The sequence below is a fragment of the Artemia sp. Qi Xiang Cuo genome, chromosome 3 (genome assembly GCF_049724085.1).
Source record: "Artemia sp. Qi Xiang Cuo chromosome 3, ASM4972408v1, whole genome shotgun sequence".
Lineage (NCBI taxonomy): Eukaryota > Metazoa > Arthropoda > Branchiopoda > Anostraca > Artemiidae > Artemia > Artemia sp. Qi Xiang Cuo.
In genome coordinates this window covers 77,783,091-77,804,842 of record NC_142796.1, presented here as the reverse complement: position 1 = coordinate 77,804,842, position 21,752 = coordinate 77,783,091, and the positions used below count along the sequence as shown (strand labels likewise).

General features: G+C 38.3%; 1 protein-coding gene across 3 annotated transcripts in view; it reads left to right on the top strand.

Moving 5' to 3' along the window:
• Positions 1 to 21,752, top strand: part of Mhcl (Myosin heavy chain-like) — a 363,403-nt gene that overhangs the window by 151,410 nt on the left and 190,241 nt on the right. For all 3 annotated transcript variants that reach the window (XM_089086598.1, XM_089086597.1, XM_089086596.1), the window contains one exon: positions 2,818 to 3,028. In XM_089086598.1, coding sequence (XP_088942724.1) covers positions 2,818 to 3,028 — 211 coding nt within the window. The remainder of the gene's footprint in view (positions 1 to 2,817; positions 3,029 to 21,752) is intronic.

Below are 21,752 nucleotides of genomic sequence, written 5' to 3'. Positions count from 1 at the left end.
TCAAAAGTTATTCTATCCATCTTGTACATTGTCAAATTTTTAAACTCTTCAATTTAGTATTCAACTGTTCTTGGAATGTTTCTCTTAAACTCTCATCCTGGAGTCTACCTACGTCATAGCTTCCCGGAAATTTATTACCCTTCCAAAATTTCAGCTTTGATCTTTTCAGCTTGTGATCTTTACTTTTAACATCAATAAGAGCACTCCTGTATACCCTAGTATCTTGTGTCGATCCTGCAAGTTACTGGTTTACAATAGAATAATCAGTAAGTTTATCGGTCTTGCCATCATGTTAATGCCATGTTAACTTATGGGCAATTTTATGACAAAATACTGTAGTGGTTACAGCTAGATTGTTATACATACAAAATTGCAGCAGTCTTTAACCAGTACTATTTTCTTTTCTTTTCCTACGCCAAATTCACCGAGGCTAGGATACCATCTATCCCTATTTCTACCGACCTGGGGTTAAAATTCCCTAATAAAAAATACTATATTTCTACCTGGGACCCTGTCTCTTTGTTCCTGTAGTTGTAAGCAAAATGAATCCGGAGTCACTACTATCTCCGTCTGTCGGTTCTACGGGGGTATACAGTACTATAACTAAAATCCTGCACTTTTTAGTCATAAGATGAGTGGCTAGCATTTTATTTTTAATACCTTCCCAACCTAACAAGACTTCCTTATTCATTCAGGCAGCTTCCTTATTCGTCATGAACCGAGGATAATTTTACTGGGGGATAATAGGTGCCAAATTTATCACCAGTAAAGAAACATCAAACAGAAAAAAAAAATTATATAAACTATTGTAATTTATTTCTGAATAAGGTTGAATAATTTACCTTAAAAAGTGCACACAATTATTGCATGACAATTATTATAGATTGTTAATGAGCAGCTGGTTTGGTGGCTATTTTTAATGAGGTCTGGATACTTTATTTTCCTTATCCAGATAGAGAGTACCCTAAATTGTTTAAAGTTAAGTAGCTCCCACGGTATCTGCTTTATTTGTAATTAGATACTATCTTCGTAATTTCTCTAATGTACTTAGAATCTTTTTTATATTGTGTTCCCCGCGTCGGCGGAGTCAAATTTCGAATCAAATAAGAAAATGTTCTCTGTTATTGGAGTAGCAACCTCGACTTTTTTTTCGTATCCATTCTGCGCAGTAGCATTGAAGAAAAGGTGGTGTTAAAAAACCGAAAATGCGAGGGATGTCACGTGTTGAGCTATATTATAAGATTTTACTCTAAGTTTTAAAATCGTTTTCAATAAAATGGGGAAAAAACCTTCGTTAAGCAAAAAACTAAACCCATCTTTAAACAGAAGACAATTACTCGATATTGAAAAATATACGACTTCTTCTTTGATGCTTGAATTATGTTGGCTAAAGTTATTTGTGCTGGCAATTCATAATGAATTTCTCTTAAAATAGCCTAATAGTTTACAATCTAATTACTCATTTTCAGTGGTCATTCGTTTGTCTTTAATGTAGAAAGTCTTAAAAGCTAAATATTTTTGTAGCTCTCGTTACCTCTTTTAGAACATAGAGAATGTGATTAATAATAGATCTTTTCCACTTACAAACCGAATTGTAAAACCGCAATCTGTATTATAAATTTGCTATCTTGCTGATAATCCTGATTGTGAAAATACCGTTGCACTAATGATGGAGATCGTGTGTTCATTTTCTATATGCGGATTCGACAACTTCGCTCGAAAAGAAGATTGTGGATTTGGATTCTTGATTTTACCCAGTTGAGGATTGGGCTGATAAACTTCATTATTCCAGAAGTTTCAAACCGGCAATCCAGTTTTATAAACTTCTTTGTTCCACTAATAATTATCAATTTTTTAAGAACCTGGTTTGTCAATGGAAAATATCTAATATGTTCGTTCAGTCTGGATTAGTTTTCTATCCTCTATTATGCCTAAAAAATCTTGACTTTTACTATATTTATCTTTTCAAAAGTTAACTTATCAACAAAAAAGGAAAGAAGGATAAAATGTGTATGACTAAGGCGCATACGTAAATCCACCTGTGTGTCTCCAGGAGACTCTCTTTAAATAATAATAATAAGGCACTATATTAAGCAGATGCTACCAGGGGTGTGGTTTGGAGGGGGGGTAAGGGGGACAGTTTCCCCCTCCCTCCCAATAATTTAGAGAAAAAATTATCATATAGCCCATGCCATTTGACTATCCCGACATGGATCCTATTTGCCCCCCCCCCGCCCAATAAAAATGCTGGAGCTTCGCCCCTGGGTTCAAGTCTGAGTACTCTTCAGTGTGTTAATGTCATATAGGCAATATTTTGCTCTGTGGCCTAACTTGGTGGACATGTTCGTAGATTATACAGTGGGTATCGATAGAGTTACATAGTTGGCAAAAATGATTTTTTTTTTTTTTTTTTTTTTTTTTTTTTTTTTTTTTTTTTTTTAGGATATCGTACTACTTAGGCGTCGGGCGTTACTCATTTTCATAAATGTCTGTTTTATCTCCTCTTCTTACTTTTGAAAACCCTAAAACTTTTAGAAAAATGTTTTTCATGAGGAAAAACAAATTTTTAGAATCTCATAGAGAGACAAGGTTAAGATCAGCTGGTTATGCCTTTCTTGTCGTTACTTGGATACATCCAGAGATTTTGGTTGTAACGTTGGACAACTGAAGAATAAAAACACCCATGGTGGGTACTTTTTTTTAACAGTTGTTTTGCTGATCTACTTATTCAGTGAAAATAAGATGCCAAAGCTTACCATTCGAAAAATGAAAATTTGTCTAGATAGTATGGGTCAATGACTTGTTTTTATTCTCTAGATGATTCATCTCTTTCGTGGTTGTAAGCCAGAAGACATGCCTCCACACATTTATTCCGTGACTCAAAGTGCCTACAGACAGATGCTATCAACACGATGTGATCAATCCTTAGTTTTTACTGGAAGATCTGGCAGCGGAAAAACGTTCAACTTTAGGCATGCGCTGCATTACCTGTGTGTTGCTGCAGGCTCTTTCAACAAAGTTCTTACTGGTAAGGGGAAGGTTCAGTATTAATGTTGGCCAAGTCCAGCATAGCTGTTTTTTTTTTTTTTTTTTTTTTTTTTTCAGCGGATTAAACGAATTTTTGTATCTCTGACCGCATTGCGAACACAAGTTTAGCCAGTTGGTAATGTGTCAAGTTGGTTTGAGAGTGGTATTGACAAATGACACCACATCATGTCGGATAGTTATATAAACTAGTTGAAGTCGAATGTCAGTTCAAATTCTCCTTAGCTCTTTTACTTAAAATTAAATTTAAAAAAAAGTTTCTGACGGAAGTAAAGAGCAAAAGTTGAAAACTAAAACGGACTTAAAATTATGGGTTAACATTATAAAAAAATCATAATCATTATAGAAAATTGTAGATTACCCGCCGAAGTTTACATCATAGCTTGAAAATCTCTGTACTTAAGGAGAAAACTTTCACCTTCGTACATTATTCCCGTCGGATAAACTTGATTTGTTTTTGATTAATTTCTGCTCGTTCTTAATGTTTCCATTTAGGTCACTAAATATAGGTCCTACGTCCAACTTATAGACTCATAGACTCATAGACTCATTTATTTATAAACAACTATCGTAGCCGTGGCCGAAGCCCCGACTAAATGGCGCTGTTTAGTACATTGCATAAAACTGGTCACTGGCGGTTTAAATAACTGACAAAAAAAGGCACGAAAGAATTGCTGTGACGGGTTGTTCGACACTTTGGCGGCACTAGTTGATTTTTATGGCGGGTGTTGGCGGTGATAGGTGCAGGTGGGGGAAGCAACGAACGGTGTTTCTGGGACGAAAGAAGGGACTGCCCAAAATTGCACATTAACTGTAAGCGCCTATCACGCAACGTTGGCAGTCGCAAGGTACTAAGGGCAGCCTCATAAGAGTTGTATCTCGGGCCTAGTATCACTTTCACTGCCCGTTTTTGAATGGCTTCCAGATCTTCACTTTGGTGTTCAATATTATGAGCCTGAGGGCCCCACACAGGACACGCATATTCAAGGATTGGGCGCACATACGTGACGTAAACCGTCTTCAGCTGACTTTGTAAGAAACCCAATCGGCGCATGGTAATTAGCGACTGTAATGCGCAACTACCTTTTTTCACAAGACCGGCGATGTGCGCGCTAAATGAACAGTCGTCACTGAAAGTAACCCCGAGAATCACTGAGGTTGAGGTAGTAGGGTACCAAGGATCCGGGCATGAGAGGTCACGCTTAAGAGGATTAAACCTCATGACTTTTGTTTTATTCATATTAAGCTGGAGGTCGTTAATGCTACACGCCTCGAGAAAGGAGTTCCTGATCTCACTGCTGAACTGGGGATAAACGTCTGACTTTTCAGCAAGATATTTCAGAAGTAGGGAGAGATCGTCACCGTATTTGAATCGGTCTTCAAACTCGAGGATAATGTAGTTAATTACCGCTAAAAACAAAAGAGCTGCCAGCTTAGTGCCTTGTGGTGCGCCACACGTTAGTTCAGCCCACTCAGAGTTTAAGTCACTAGGGAAGAGAGCATAGACACACTGACAGCGGTTACGCAGGAAGTCAACAACTAAGAGCAAAATATGCTTCCTAGCGCCCATCTTTTTGAGGTTATTTGCTGCTGTATAGTGGCGGATCAAGTCAAAAGCCTTACGATAGTCGACTAAAAGCAGGTCAACGAGGCTACTGCCTTTGTCCAACCACTCGGTAATCAGGTGGTAGAGACGTACTAGATAATGCGTCGTACTACTCCCTTTCAAGCAGCCGTACTGAAACGGATCTAGGGCTGGCTGAACTTGGGCTAGGAGCTCTCTATAAATAAAAGATTCAGTCACTTTAGCCATATTAGGCGTAATAGAAATCGGACGAAGCTGATTGCAGGACTTCGGGTCTTTGACTTTAGGTAAGACGCGGACGTAGGCTTTTTTCCAAGCACTCGGGAATTTGTGCTCCTTGAAAGACTGATTGATCACTGATGAGAGTGGTTTTGCTAAAAACATAGAATATTCTCTTAAAAGTTTAACTGGCAATTCTCCTGGGTAAGAAGCACAGTTGCTTTTTAACTTTTGAAGTTCTTTATACACCGCGAACTCGGATACTTCAACGATTGTGTCTTCAGAGACGTCAGCAATGAGGGCTTCGATTTCGGCTTCGGTGAAGGACGGGTGAGTAGTACAGATTGAAGTGAAAAAGGCGTTCACTTCGGCTGATTTTATCAGCGTTTTGTCGTCTTTCTGTATCTTAATTTCACTGGTGGTACGTTTACCGGTAAGACGCTTGACTTCAGAGTGCCACCTACGGGGCTCACCCTGAAGGAGAGGCGAGACTTTGTCATGAACGTACCTTTTCTGCGCTGCTCGTAACAGTTTAACAATGCGGTTACGAAGTTTGTTTGCTTGAACAATATCCCCACTGCGATGTAACTGGCAGCGAGTTAAGATAAGCTTCTTTAGATCGGGTGTTACCCAAGGTTTGTCAGTATCACTAACAGTTATTTTTTTCTCAGGGACATGTTCGTGATATTTACATGACAGCAAAGAGTTGAAAGTATCAACTTTCTGGTCGATATCTGTCATAGAGCAAATCTCATCAAAGTCAAACGTCCCAATCCACTGTCCAAAGGAACGAATTGCCTCTTTAGTCATAGGTCGAGTGGTAATTTTTACTTTACGTGGTGCTGGAAGGCCAACTTTGGCCTTCCAAAGAAGTGTGTTATGGTCAGAGTTATGCAAAGGACCGAGAGAGAAGGGTACTTCGTAATAATCGGGAATGTTCGTGAAAATAAGATCTAATATACTACCACTGACGTGAGTAGGGATTGAGACAACTTGCTTGAGGTCAAGCATGCTGGAGACCCATGCCTTATTAGTCTGATTGAAATCACCAGCGATTACAAAAGCAGGCGCTGCGTGTTTGCGGCGTAGGTCATCAGTGCAGTTTTGGATATACTGGATCAGTTCTTTTCTGTTCTTTGCACTTTCGGGGTAGTAAACTGCAGCTACAACCAAGCACGAATATCGCTTTGAAAGGCGCTTTGGTTTGCATTCGACCCAAATTACTTCATGGCATGATTCACTGGGCTGACTTAGTAATTTACAAGGTAAGTCTTCCCGAAAGTACAGTCCGACCCCACCGCCTCGTCGGTTAATCCCTCGGTCGCGTCTCGTATTAAAAAAACACTTGTACCCCTTGATATGCCCGGTTTCATCATTAATATCCCAACATTCTGTGATAACAGCAATGGGGGAACTCGTCTGTTTGAGAACTACTTCAAGTTCGTCGGTTTTATTGTTTAGTGATCGGGCATTACATACTAGGATATTGGGAAGTCTGCACTTCGACAAGAAATACTCAGGTGTTAGGGGGGGTGGGGTACTTGACAGTGACGATACTGGGTCAGCGTACCACGGACGAAGTGAAGGAGGGATTTCACTAGGAGGGATGCAGTTAACTACTGTCAGAATACGTTCCCTTGCTGTACTGAGAGACCTCGCTCTGTTGTTAGAAACGAGAACAGGGATAGCACAATTTTTATTTCTTTGGCCTCCTCTTTTCCCTCTGTGGCTACGCTTGGATCGCTGTTGACTTGGATTGACATCTGGCGGCTTTCTCAACAGTCGAAAGAGCCTTAAGTTAATGAAAATAAATGGCGCCACTGTCAGACGAGATGAATTCAGTTCGTATAAATCAGCTACTTCGGTACATCGTAATTCACAAATCAAGCTATAATTGGACGACGCTCAGGCTGCTACTTGAGCGCTCTAAACGCCATCTGAAACTTTCCCTGAAGTATGTGCAACTTCGTCATATATTATCAGAAAAGACTCTGCAAAGAGCACAGCAAAAACAGCTAGAGGCCAGGAGAAAACAGCAAAAAAAAAGTTTCGGTAAGTAAATTATATTTCTTTTACTTAAACAATGGCTTTTCAGACTCCTTTCAGTGTAACAGAATAATCGTCCGATTTCCTAAAAACTTTGTTTCTGGCCTATATCTCCCAACAAAATTTAGATATTTTTGCCTTCATGGCATATTTTAACTAGAGACTGTATCGTACTGAAATTTCAGCTCGATCATCGTACAAATCTTTTGAAAGTGGACCTGAAATTTCATGGAAAGTTAAATTAAAAGCCTTCAATGACGCTGAAATTACGCTCTAGTTTAGAATCTGGTGAGGGGTAGTCGAAAGACAGTTTGGTATTCACTTTTTGTAATGAAAGCATGATAATTTTGAAAAAAAAATTATGTCTGAGACCTTTAATGTTTTATTGAGGCTATATAAAGTGTTTTTTTTTTTTTTTTTTTTTTTTTTTTTTTTTTTTTTTTTTGTGGTTTGACATCCTCTTATTACTACATCCCATTAATCTTAAGCCCAATTAAAAAAAGTTTTTCGGTGTAAATCTCTTTTTAGTTCTTTATTTGTATGTCCTTTCATATTGGCTGATGTAACGGTTTACGTAAACTCGAAGATAGTCAGTAAACGTCGGTATATGGTCTTTATCAAATAACGTGAGAATACACACAGAGAAAATAAGGTAGCACAAGAACAACTAACTACGACGAAGGCAAAAGATGGACTGCTTTTAGAAGCGTACCAAGAGCATAACTTTTCTGGAACGGAAGTTACAGCTATTGGTTGTTCAACCACGCCTGGGAACGTGCCCTTTCCCAAGACTAGCTTTATTCCTAAGAGCCCCCCCCCCCTGGACCACTCTCGTTGACACATAAATGGCCAAATATCTAGGAAATGAGACATCCGGAAAAAGGCTTCTCGAATTTATGTTTCAAATGCTTTACAGATTCTCCCTCCTTTTTTTATTTAAACTTTCCAAATTTGGAGTATTTTCTTCTAATTAAACCCTCAAACTCTATTTGAATTCTAAACATTCCCTTTCCAAATTACTCACTCCTCGCCTACTAACATTCTGCAGTATAAACTAGTAAACAATTACATAATACAAACACTACACAATACTTGCCTAAGTAAAAACTTACATAGTATAAGCGAACCACACTAACAACAGTAGTCGGAAACTGGATATTTTAACACTTCATTTTTATCTGTATACTTTAAAATAGACTTGTTCCCTATACCCCTGAATTTGATGAGGACAAGGAAAGTTGGGATTATGTATAAGCTTCGGATTAGGGCAAAAGGAAGGACCGAGAAAGACTGATGAATCCTGGGAGTACCAGCGACAAATAAACGAAATTGCATAAACTTATAAATGATGGAATAGATATGTCAACCAATGCAGTGCCTCGGTTTTGTCCTATTTGGTTTTGCTCTACTAACTTGTGGTTCGACAAATGGCAGTACTACTGTTGATATCTCTACATGACTATTCGCGCTACGCATTAAAATCATCCCGCGAGGCATCAAATCATCCCACGGGACCTCAAAACCAGCTCCCTTTCCTTGGTTAGCCAAACCGCCCTGCGAGGCATCAGTACCGTCTCGCAATGCGATAAAACCATCTCACGAGGCATCCACCTCATCTCCCGAGACATTGAAACCAGCTCTCTTTCCATGGGTAGCCAAACCGCCCTGCGAGGGATCAATACCATCTCGTAGTGCAACAAAACCCTCCCGCGAGGCATCAATCTCATCTTGCGAGACATTAAAACCAGCTCCCAGTTCCTGGGTAGCTCAACTGCCCTGCGAGGGATCAATACCATCTAGTAGTGCAACAAAACCATCCCGCGAGGCATCAACCTCATCTCGCGGGACATTAAAACCAGCTCCCTTTCCTTGGGTAGCCAAACCGCCCTGCGAGGCATCAATACCATCTCGCAGTGCATCAAAACCATCCCGCGAGGCATCAACCTTATCTCGCAGGACATCAAAATCAGCTCCCTTTCCCTGGGTAGCTATACAGGCCTTTGACCTCTTTCCTATCACCTCAAGGTATTCAATTAAAGTTTTTAATGTGGCGTCTTCTCTTTGAAGTTTGCCTATGTGTTCGTGGTCTAAACCTTAGTAATTAATATCTTTCAATTTTGCTGGTGCGGCAAAAAAAATTTCTAGTAAACCTCTGTTTAGTTCTTTATTTGTATGCCCTTTTATATTGGCTGATGTAAACGTTGTTCGACCGTGCCTGGGAACGACCCCTGTCCCATGACTAGCTTTAGTCCCAAGAGCCCCCCCTAGACCACTCTGGTTGACACATAAATGGCCAAATCTCTAGGAAATGAGACATCCGGAAAGGCTTCTTGAATTTATATTCCAAATACTTTACATCGGAATTAACCAAATTTTTCAGGTCCCCTCTCTGGAGGAAAAATTTCTTTTTGTCTGATTGAGCTGAAATTTTAATACAGTACAGTTTAGTATCTAAGTTAGGAATATCTAGTTCGGTAGAAAAAAAAGACACTTTTTTTATAGATAGGGCAAAAACATAGTTTTACGGACTTGGAAAACTTTTTGCTGTGGCCAAAAAACAAAGGTTCCAAGAGGAATAGCTGAAATTTTCTCATGAAACAGTTTCTCTGAAAAATTCATTCTTTTGTTTTACTCTTAACATACCAAGCCTGCGTTGTCAATATTGTTTACCAAGCTGTGGTCTTCTAAAGGTACCATTTTCTTCTCGTCATTTCTATATTATTTGTTCTGTAAGGTCGTTCAAAATTACTTTTCTAGGTGGTCTGGATGTACATATCAATGATACAACCATTGAAAATCTTGGATTCTTTTTTTTTTCGAGAAGGAGGATCGTGGATGCGTGTTGATTTGTTTGTTTGTTTCGTTTTTCGACAGGGGTGATTGTACCAAAACAGAAGTCCTGAAATATCTGGACAAGGCCCAGGCGAACGGAAATTAAAAGTTCTTGTTGTCTTTTTGGGTATCAAAAAAGATTGTGGCCGCAGAATGTCGTTTTTTGCTATACTGTTGCACAAAACTACAATTGGGCCCCAAGGAGGAACAAGTTGCTATAAACTGAAAACTCTGAGATAGTCCATTGATCTAATATTATCGAAAAGTTTGTATTAAGCTTTCCAGCTTCAGAGGTAGTAATGCCATGCTTTAATGCCTTGGCTCCCGGTGCTTCCAATGTTTCGGATTTTTTGACATTATCAGATTTTTGTCCAACTCTCGGAAAACTAATCGTGCCGGTCTGTGGAATTTTGTCAGATTTTCATAAAAAACGGATATTTGTCCATTTTTTCATTTATTTATTTATTTTTTAACTTGAGAAAGATTTTCAAACTATTAAAATTTGTGGGTCGCTCTACTAGTGATTTTCAAAAGACCCTTGCCATTAGTCTGAGAAAGGCAACGCTATAGCGTTTCCTATAGTAAAGAGCCATAAGGCTTCAATGTTTTACGATTTTTTCCCCCAAAACACTTCAAACGGAAGGGGGAGTCTCATAAACTTTGCAGGGGGCACATTTGATTGGAAATCGGAATTCTAATGCCCTTTTTAAGAGTCAAAATCGGTCGGAGGGCAACTAGCCTCCCCCATGCCCTCATTTCCCCAAATGATACAAATTTTTAGATAGCCATTTTGTTTAAAACAGTCTAAAGGTCAAGTAACCATGTCTCTGGGTTGACTAAACTATCCACAGCCCCTGGGGCAAGGGCTTCAAATAACTATTGTTCGATTTTGACAACCCCCTCCTCCAGCCCCAGGGGTAAGTACTGTAAGTTATGCAAGTTATCGATTGTTAAAATATAAGGTTTTTGTGGAAGGGGTGGTCGTATAAAGTTCGAAGGGGGCCATTCTATGACCCTTTCTGAATGGAATTCAGAAGTTATAGATCCCTTTATAAGGGTCATAAGTGATCGAAGGGCAACTAGCCCCCCATGCCATTCTTCCCCAAATGCTTACGATCAAAGTTTTGAGACAGCCATTTTTTTCAAAATAAGTCAAAGGGAAAATAACTATGCCTCTGGGGTTAACAAACCCCCTCCCTATAATCCCTAGGGCAAGGACTGTAAATTAAGCAAGTTACCCATTGTTAACATGTAAGGGGTGGAAGGGGTGGTCGTATAAGCTTTAAAGGGACCTCATTCGATTAGATATTTAGAGTTTTAGTTCCTTTTTTTTAAGAGTCCAAAGCTATTGAAGGGTAAACAGCCCCTCCCCCCCCCCACGCCTTTCATCCCCAAATGTATCAGATGAAAATTTAAGACAGCCATTTTGTTCAAATTAGTTCAAAGATCAAATAACTATACTTCCGGGGTTGACACACCTCCCCCCCAGCCTCTGGGATAAGGACTATAAGCTATGCATTTTGCCCGTTGCTAACATTAATTAAAAAAAAAAACTTTCCGAAAAAGAGGTTTTTCAAAGAAAAGTAAAGGCCATATCAAAAATTCAGATTAGCAGATACAAATACCTGTTAAAATTCAAACTAGAAACGACAAGAAATTACTATTAAAGAATAAATGAAACTCAAAACGAGCAGAAATTAAATAAATAATCAGAGGAAAAAAACATACAACAAGTACTAATATAAATGAATAAAATACAAGAAATTACTATTAAAGAATAAATGAAACCCAGAACAAACATAAATTAAATAAGCAATCATAGAAAAGAAAGAAACAACAGGAACTAATATAAATGAGTTAATAAATCTTAAAACAGCTATAGCTTAAATTGAATATGCAAATCAAGCTTGAAACGAACACAAATCACTGCAACCAAGAGTTTGAGTCCTCCTTCTCTCACTGTAAAAGTATAAAACCTACTGTGTCATTAGCGCTTTACTGAAAACAAATTATATTACAAATATTTTCTTTTGTACTTATTATAATAATGAAAAAACATAAAAATTAGATTAGAATCAAAGATCGAACTGTAGAGCTTTCAATAAATAATGTCAGTGTATATCTAAAATTTATTTTAATTTTGATATTTAGTCCCAAGACTATTCAAAACAAATATAGTTTCACTGCAAACAAGAGTTTGAATACTGCCCCCTTCCTTAGCTATAAAAGTCTAAAGCCTACTTCGTCACCGGTGCTTCACTAAAAACGAATTATATTAGGAACATTTTCTTCTCCGGTTATTACAGCATTGAAAATGAAAAAAAAATTACAAAGAAATAAAATCTTGAACTGATTATCTTTCAACAATTGATATCGTTATATATCAAATATTCAGTTTGATTTTATTTGTACTTTCCAAGACTGTTCAAGACACATATAGTTTTCATTAAAGCACCAATGACGCAGTAGGTTTTAGACTTTTATAGTGAGAGAAGGAGGCAAAATCCAAACTCTTGTTTGTTGTGATTTGTATTCGTTTCAATCTTGATTTGCATATTCAATTTAAGTTTCACTCGTTTTAAGATTTATTTACTTATTTGTAATAGAACCTTTTTTATGTTTGTTTGCTATGAATGTTTGTTTAATTTCTGTTCGTTTTGGGTTTCATTTATTCTTTAATAGTGATTTCTTGTGATTTATACATTTATATTAGAACTTGTATGTTTTTTTGCTATGATTGTTTATTTAATTTCTGTTCGTTTTGGCTTTCATTTATACTTTAATAGTAATTTCTTGTCGTTTCTAGTTTGAAGTTGGACAGGTATTTGTATCTGCTGATCTTAAGTTTAATATGGCCTTTACTTTTCTTTTAAAACTTCTTTTTCGAAAAGTGTTTTTTAAAGTAATTTTTCTTCGCTTTTGATTGCAAAAAACTTTTCCAGTTTTTAGAAATGCCTTTCTTCAAAATTAATTTTTTTTTTACAACATCAAACTTTCAGCAAAGTATCAAAACTAGTATCAAAGTACCAGAGTATCAAAGTAAAGAAAGCATCTAAGTAAACAAGGTATCAAAGTAAACAAAGTAACAATAAGTAATTTCCGTAACTCAGAGCCATTTCCTTGGTGCTGGGGGAGGGGTCAAACCCGGAATCATATTTATTTAGACTTTAAACTACTTTTAATAAAATGGCTATCTTAAAATTTTGACCGGATGCCTTTTGGGAAAGTGGGGCGTGGGCTAATAGCCCATTGACCACTTTTGGCTCTTAAAAAAGAAAAAAAAGTTTTAATAGCCGATCAAATGAGCCCCCTCCAAAGTTAATACGACTACCCCTTCCATAAAAACTTATATTCTAATAATGGGCAACTTACATAAGTTACAATCCTTTCCCTGGGGGCTTTGGAGGATTTATCAACACCTAAGTTATAGCAATTTGAGTTCAGGACTATTTTGAACAAAATGGTTGTTTCAAAATTTTTATAAGATGTATTTGGGGGGGGGGGACAAGGGAGGGCTGGGGGATTGTTACTTTTTGACCATTTTCAGTTCTTAAAAAGGGCACAATAAATTTCTATTTCCGATCAAATGAACTTCCTCAAAAGTTGAAAAACCTTATCTGCCTCCGGGGCATAATTTAAAAACTTGCCCCCAGGTTTTGGGGGGCTGTGTTATCCTTCGAGTCTTTGTTATATGATCTTTGGTCTATTTCGGACAACATGGCTATATAAAAAATTCAATCGGACGCATTTAAGGAAAAGAGGGTTAGCGGGGGGGGGGTGCTAGTTGCAATCTGATCACTTTTGATTCTTAGAAAGGGAATTAAAACTTTCAATTTCAGATCATTTGAGTCCCCTCCGAGGTTTATTCGACCAATTTTTCCATACGAACTTTATATGTCCCAGGGCATAAATTACAACCCTTCCTCCGGGCTCTAGGGGGGGGGGGTATGTTGACCCCGATGTTTTGTTGTCTGATCACTGGACTATTTCAAACAAACTGGCAATCTCAAAATTTTGATCGGATGCATTTGCAGAAAATAGTGTGTGTGTGGGGGGGGGGTAAATACCCTCCGATCCCTTTTGACTCATAAAAAAGTAAACTTTCAATTTCCAATCAAATGAGCCACCTCTGAAGTGTATACGACCTCCCTTTACATAAGGACCTTGTATGCCCTCGGGGCATACTTAAAACACTTGCACCTGGGCTTTGGGGTTTTTTGTCGACTCCGGAGTTTTTATTATCTTATTTTCAAACTATTTTTAACAAAATGGCTATCTCAAAATTTTTATCGGATGGGTTTGGGGAACGAAGAGCGTGGGGGGGAGGCTAGTTGCCCTCTGATCTCTTTTGACTGTTAAAAAGTGAGCTAGAACTTTCAATTTCCAATCAAATAAGCCCTCTCTGAAGCTTATACGAGCATCCCTTCTATAAGAACCATATATCGTATACCCCCTGGGCATAACTGACAACGCCTGCCTCGGGATTCTGGGAAGTTTTTGTCGACTCCAGATTTTTTTATTATTGTATGTTTGAACTATCTTTAACAACATGGCTATCTCAAAATTTTTATCGGATAGATTTTGCGAAAAAGGGCATGGGGGGCTAGTTGTCCTTTGATCTCTTTTGACTCTTGAAAAGTGAACTTAGAACTTTCAATTTCCAATCAAATGAGCCCTCTCTGAAGTTTATACGAGCATCCCTTCTATAAGAACCATATATGCTCCCAGGGCATAACTTACAACGTCAGTCCTTGGGCCCTGGGTGGTTGTGTCGACCCCAGAGTTTTCGTTATATGATCTTCGAACTATTTTTAACAAAATCGCTATCTCAAATTTTTTATCGGATGTATTTGGGGGAAAAAGAGCGTGGAGAGGGGGGGGGGGCTAGTTGACCTCCGATCCCTTTTGACTCTTAAAAAGGGCACTAGAACTTCTGGTTTCCAATGGTATGAGCCCCTGTTGAAGTTTATTCGACGACCCCTTCCATATGAAGTATCTATGGAAAAAAAGAAAGAAAAACCTTGGAGCCGTATGGCCTTTACTATAAACAACACTATAGCATTGCCTCTGATATAAGGATTTTTACAGGAAAAGAGAGCATTTTTTGTCCTGGGTCTCCGAAAAGGCTTAGGGTATTAAGGTGGAACTTTAAGAAAATGTTGAGAGGGATGCCAAACACAATCAAAACAGACTATGTGTTTGCTGGTTGTGAAAAGGGAATATCAGTAATATCTAAGAACGACTGAGGGTATTAAGTTGAAAATTTCAAGGTATATTGACGAGACGTTGGAGAGAGATTTGAGGGACACCAGCCTTCCCTCTCTCCTTGCTGTTTTTACGTGCCCCCTCTACTTAATGCCGATCGAAATTTTGGAATAGTCATTTTGTTTAAACTTGTGAAAATGTCTAATAGCTATACTTCCAGGGATGTCATCCCTCCATAGTCCCGGGGCAAAAATTGTAAATTATGCGGTTTGCCCATTTTTTACATGCAGGATTTGTCATTAGGAAAAGGAGAAATCTTTGATTTTGGGTTGTCCGAAAAAGCTAAGGGGATTAATGTGAAATTTCGGAGAATGTTTCGGGGTATGTTATTCTAAATCAAAAGGTACTATGTACATACAATCATAGGCAGCGCGCTAGCGCTGCCTAAGTAAAGAACGAATTGGGCACAATGTGTGTTTTTTTTTTTTGTTCTTCAGTCAGGCACTTCGTATCGAAAGTAGAAACTTCGAAAAGGGCTCATTCGATTGGAAATTGGAGTGGCTAGTGCCCTTTTTAATAGTCGAAAGTGATTGGAGGGCAACAAGCCCATCTCTCCTACGCCCATCATTCCCCCAAACACATCCAATCAAAATTTTGAGATAGCCATTTTGTTCAGCGTAGTTTATTTCCAGATAGAAAATTCCAGAAATAATCCAGATATATTTTTAAGGAGGACACTCCCCCACAACCCTCGGGGCAAGGGTTTTAAGTTATGCCCTGAGGGCATATAAGAACGATGTTGGCACAATGTACTATGAATGATTTTTTTTCGCCTTTAAAGCAGGGCACTTCATATGGAAGGGGTCATCGTAGAAACTTCAAAAGGGGCTCACTCGATTGGAAATTGAGAGTTTTAGTGCCCTTTTTAATAGTCCCCCCCCCCGCGTCCATCATTCCCTTTGGGGAAATGGTGGGCGTGGAAGGGATGTTAGTTGCCTTCCAATCACTTTCGACTATTGAAAAGGGCACTAGCCATTTCAATTCCCAATCCAATGAGCCCTTCTTGAAATTTCTACGACAACGCGTTCTATAAAAACCTTATATGCCCCCAGGGCATAACTTACAACCCCTGCCCTGAGGGCTGTGGGGGATTGTCCTCCTCAAAAACATAATTTCCATGTGGAAATCAACAACGCTGAACAAAATAGCTATCTAAAAATTTTGATTGAGTGTGTTTGGGGAAAAGGTGGGTAAGAGAGAGTGGTTAGTTGCCCTTAAATCATTTCCAACTTTTAATTGGTGCGCTAGACCTTTGAATTTCCATACGAATGAGCCCTTTTTCAAGTTTCTGCGACAAAGATTTCCATAAAAACTTATATGCGCCCAGGGCAGATTTTATAATCCTTGCCCTGAAGACTGTGGGGGGATTGTCCTGATCAAAGGTATAATTTCCTGAACTTTAAACTGTGTGGAACAAAATGCTATCTCAAAATTTTGATTGAATGTGTTGGGAAATAGTGGGCGTGGAAGGGGTGTTAGTTGCCTTTCAATTGCGTTTGACTATTAAAAAGGGCACTAGCCATTTCGATTTCCAATTGAATGAGCCCTTTTTGAAGTTTCTTCGACAACGCGTTCTACAAAAACCTTATATGCCCCCAGGGGATAACTTACCCTAGAGAAAAATTTTCAGCAATTTTTAACAACATACACCCTTTTAAAAATCTGGAAACAAATAGTAGTGTTTAATTACGTTTTATACCTTTTCTAGTTGACCTGAAATGGAAAACTTAATACCATTTGCAAAAAAATCTGCTTACTTTCTTTGATAGCTTGGATACACTGACGCTATTTTGACTTGGTTAAATTTTAAGAGCAGAAGTAGCCTCGAAAGTTTAATCATAATACCCTCAATCGTGCTTGGGATACTGCTGAGATGGCTTTTTGGTGATTAGCATTAACACAACGCATTTTGATTTAATCTTAAGGAAACATTTTGTTTTTAAACATAAAGGCAATTGGGTGGGTGGGCGTGGGAGGAGGATTAGTTTTCCTCCAATCACTTTCGACTATTAAAAAGGGCATTAGCCCTTTCTGTTTTCAATCGAATGAGCCTTTTTCGAAGTTCCTACGACAACTCATTCGATACGAAGTGCCCTGGTCTAAACAACAAAAACAACAACAACAACAAAATATCGTACATCATAGCCACATCGATCTTTACTATAAAAATTTCAAGCCTTCCGATCACTTTCGACTATTAAATAGGGCACTAGGCCTTTCGTTTTCCAATAAAATGAGCCCTTTTTAGTTTCTACGATAACGCTTTCTATAAACACTATATATGCCCCCAGGGCATAAATTACAACCCGTACCCTAAGGGCGGTGAGGGTGGTTGTAATCCTCTAAGACCTAACTTCCAGAACTTTCAACTACGTTAAACAAAATGGCTGTCTCAAAATTTTGATTGGATGTGTTTGGGAAAATGATGGGCGTGAGAGGGTCATTTGCCGCTCTCCCATTACTTTCAACTATTAAAAAAAGGCACTAGCCACTAGGCACTAGGGCCTTTCAATTTCCAATCAAATGAGCCCTTTTTGAAGTTTCTACGTCAACGCGTTCTATAAAAACCTTATATGCCCCCAGGGCATAACTTACACCCCTTGCGTTGAGGGCTATGGGGGAGTGTCGTCCTCAAAAACATAATTTCTATCTGGAAATCAACAACGCTGAACAAAATGGCTATCTAAAAATTGTGATTGCATGTGTTTGGGGAAAAGGGGGTTTTGTTGCCCTCAAATTACTTTCGACTATTAAAAAGGGCACTAGACCTTTGAATTTCCTATCGAATGAGCCCTTTTTCAAGTTTCTACGACAAAGATTTCAATAAAAATCTTATATGCGCCCAGGACATAACTTATAACCCTTTCCCTGAAGACTGAGGGGGGAGTGTCCTGCTCAAAGGTATAATTTCCTGAACTTTAAACTGCTTGAAACAAAATGGCTGTGTAAAAATTTTTGATTGAATGTGTTTGGGGAAATGGTGGGCGTGGAAGGGGTGTTTGTTGCCTTCCAATTACTTTCGACTATTAAAAAGGGCACTAGCCATTTCAATTTCCAATCGAATGAACCCTTTTTCAAGTTTCTACGACAACGCGTTCTATAAAAAAAATATTATACCTCCAGGGCATAACTTACAACCCTGGCCCTGAGGGTTGAGGGTGGGGGGGTTGTCATCCTCAAAGACCTAATTTCTAGAACTTAAAACTACGTTGAACAAAATGGTTACCTCAAAATTTTGATTGGATTTGCTTGGGAAAATGTTCGGCGTGAGAGGGGGGTTAGTCTACAATCCCATTTGAGTACTAAAAGGGGCAGTGGCCCTTTGCATTTCGAATCGAAGGAGTCCTTTTTGAAGTTTCTACGACAACGCCTTCTTTAAAAATCTTATATGCCTCCAGGGCATAACTTACAACCCTTGCCCTGAAGACTGTGGGGGAGTGTCCTCCTCAAAAACATGATTTCTATCTGGAAATCAACTACGCTGAACTTTGATTGGATGTGTTTCGGGAAATGGTGGGAGTGGAAGGGGTGTTAAATGCCTTGCAATCACTTTTGACTTTTAAAAAAGCCACAAGCTATTCTGTTTTCCAATTGAATGAGCCCTTTCCGAAGTTTCTACGACAACTTCTACGATACGAAGCGCCCTGCTCTAAAGGAAAACAAAAAAAATAATAAATAATACATTGTACCACATCGTTCTTATATGCCCTCAGGGCATAGCTTAAAACCCTTGCCCCGAGGTTTGTAGGGTAGTGTCCTCCTCAAAAACATGTTTTCTATCTGGAAATCAACTAAGCTGAACAAAATGGCTATCTCAAAATTTTGATTGGATGTGGTTTGGGGAATGATGGGCGTGGGGGGGGGGCTGGTTGCCCTCTAATAACTTTCGACTATTAAAAAGGGCACAAGCCACTCAGATTTCCAATCGAATGAGCCTTTTTTGAAGTTTCTACGGTAACTCCTTCGATACGAAGTGCCCTGGCCTAAAAAAATAATACATTGTGCCAACATCGTTCTTTACTTAGGCAGCGCTATTGCGCTGCCTATGATAAAAACACAGCTTGAAATAAGGATTGTTTTCAGTAAAGTGCAAAATATGTTCTGGGTTTTAGAAGGCACGAGAGGTGTCTACCCCACTGTTCTTACTTTCTGCTCTTTTTTAGCTTGAATCGCTTATCTATTTTAATCTGTTCGTTTGCGTTTCATTTATTTATTTATGGTGAATTATGGCAGTTTTTCGCTTGAAAAACAAGTTGTTTTTATCTCTGCTCATCTTTGGTTTAATGTAGTAGCTCTTTACTTTTCTTCGAAAAACATATTTTGTGTAAAACGTTCTTTTAAATTAACAAAAGTAAAGAGCGACGTGTAATTATTCCTTATATGATGGGGCTCAGTTGTGCTCGCTAAGTTTTTTTTTCTTTTTATTTTTTTTTTCCTAATAATTCTTCATGAACGACTGCTCAAAACACAAGGGCTGTTGATTCGGAATACGAAATATTTTTAAGTACTATCAAATTTTGGTGTATGTAGTGGAGGGTTGAGGAGAACGTAGCCTCTCCGCATATGGAATAATTTTTTTCGTTTTATTTTTTTATCTTACTCTTTACTGTCATTAAAAAAAAAACTTTTTTTTAATGGAATTAATAGAAATATTGCTAGTTTGTATACCCAGGAAAGTGGGATTGGCAAAATGCTCTGTGCTAGGCCTAAATGATTCTTGCTGACTTCACGGTCCTCTACGTATCTTGTTGTCATTGGTGTCTGTCAATTCGGCTTCAATACATTCTTGCTTCTGGTATGTAATAATGTATTGTAACTTAAGTAGTGTGAACAGTAGTGGACACTTTATTTGGCTAAACGTGTTAAGCTGTTTTTTTTTTGGCTTTGAATGGTTGATGAACTTCTACTCTGTTAAAAAGGATCTGGGCGTTGTATAGTATTTCTTGCCAAATATCGCTTTCCGTGGGACTCTCGCCCAATCTTACCCGTGTTTGGATGGTGTGTATACAAGGTGGTAGGAGAGTTGAGTCTATGATGGAATTCCTTATCCAATGGTGGAGCACTTTGGGATGTATAATGCTGCCAACGTTTTATGTTCTTTGCTGTGTGTTTAGTGCCAATTATCCGTTTTCTCTTATCGTTTTTTTTTTTGTCCAAATTTTATTACTATTGACAAAAGGTTTTTTCTAGTTAATTAGTTGTTCTGTTCGTTATTTTGTGGGTTTTGCATATTCTACAACGATTTTTATCAGATGAATAATCCTCTGAAGTTTTTTTTTAGATAAAACTATGCTATTTTATCTGAAGTTTGTCTCACGCATCTAGTCTGGTCTTTTTACACGAAAATAAAAAAAAAGGTTCCCTAACCTAAAAAAACATTTAATTTCGATTCATAGGAATAAAGTGGAATGTTTATACTGCTGCAAAGAGAAGGACAAACTGATATTCTGTTTCTTTTTATGGATCCTCAGGAAGATGATAACAGCGTCATCTTCATCTTAGAGGGAAGGGGAAATTCCGCCTCAGTATAGACCTTTTGTAGCATCTGTCATACCAAGTTAGTACTTGTTTGCGCCTGCTTGGAAAGGATCCGTAACAACATAAGAAATAGAACTGAGAAAAATAGGACAATTTTTTCAAGGCATGTGGAATAAGAGAAGATACAGATATTTAGATTGTGCAATTGACAATGATCCTTACCGTCTGAACGACTCATAGCACATCATAATATTCAAAGATTAGAAATATTTTAAAATTAAATCTTAACCGTTTTACTTTATGTAATTGGACAGTGTCTTTAACACCCAGCCTTACGCAAATCTGAAAAAACGTCACGTGATGCTACCAAACGGATAACAATCTTTTCGGAGTGCTTTCACCATCAGTCAGTTGATTTTATGGATATTCACTATAAACATAATAAAATGGTGTTTAATGTCACTTTAGCCATGAAAATACAGTACTTATATTGTACTTGCTGCGGAACGAGATTCTGAAGTATCACCCAACAAGAAGAAGACTCCGTGTGGTTGACTCCCATTTATCGCGATCTTGTGCCCTCTCTTCAGCAAACCGGAGTCATTCTTAAACGAGTTTGTAGAAATGAAGTAGAAAATTAATTTAGTTTAATTACTTTCTATTTAGAACACTATTTCATTGAATTTTGCTGCTGGAGAAGGACTTGGTACAACATATTTTTCGAAAGGATTCTCTTTTCTCATCAGGTCTTTTTTCCCTTTCACATATTTATAAAAGTTAATTTGTCAGCTCGTAGTTAAAATAAAAAGTGTTGTTAGATCGATTCCGCTGTTCCTGCAGCAGTCGATTCCTTTCATTTTTTTTCTGCTGGGTCGACATCAACGAAAGCTTTTTTCACAGTGTCGTTACGTCAGTACTTTAGCCAAGGTTGTAACTATTTTGCAAAATTGGGTTTTGTCGAGATCTGAGCCTCGTTTTCAGGCACCGGGTTCGAACACGGGTTGCTATCGAGTTCTACATCAAGCGTTTTTAGGGTCTCAGGTTCAACACGAATCCGCTTCTAAGCGTTTTCAGCTGCCGGATTCTCCCCGTGTTTGAACCCGGGTTTCGTGAATCTGGAACCCGCAGAAATACCAGGTTCAAACTCGAGTTCTGCGTTCATTGGCAATAAATTCAAAAATGGCTAACCATCCTGAATTCAAAGCCCATGAAGTTTGTTCATTGGGATCCCAAACAGTTGATTTTGAATTGAAAATCAAGTATTTTACAGTAGGCACCAAGA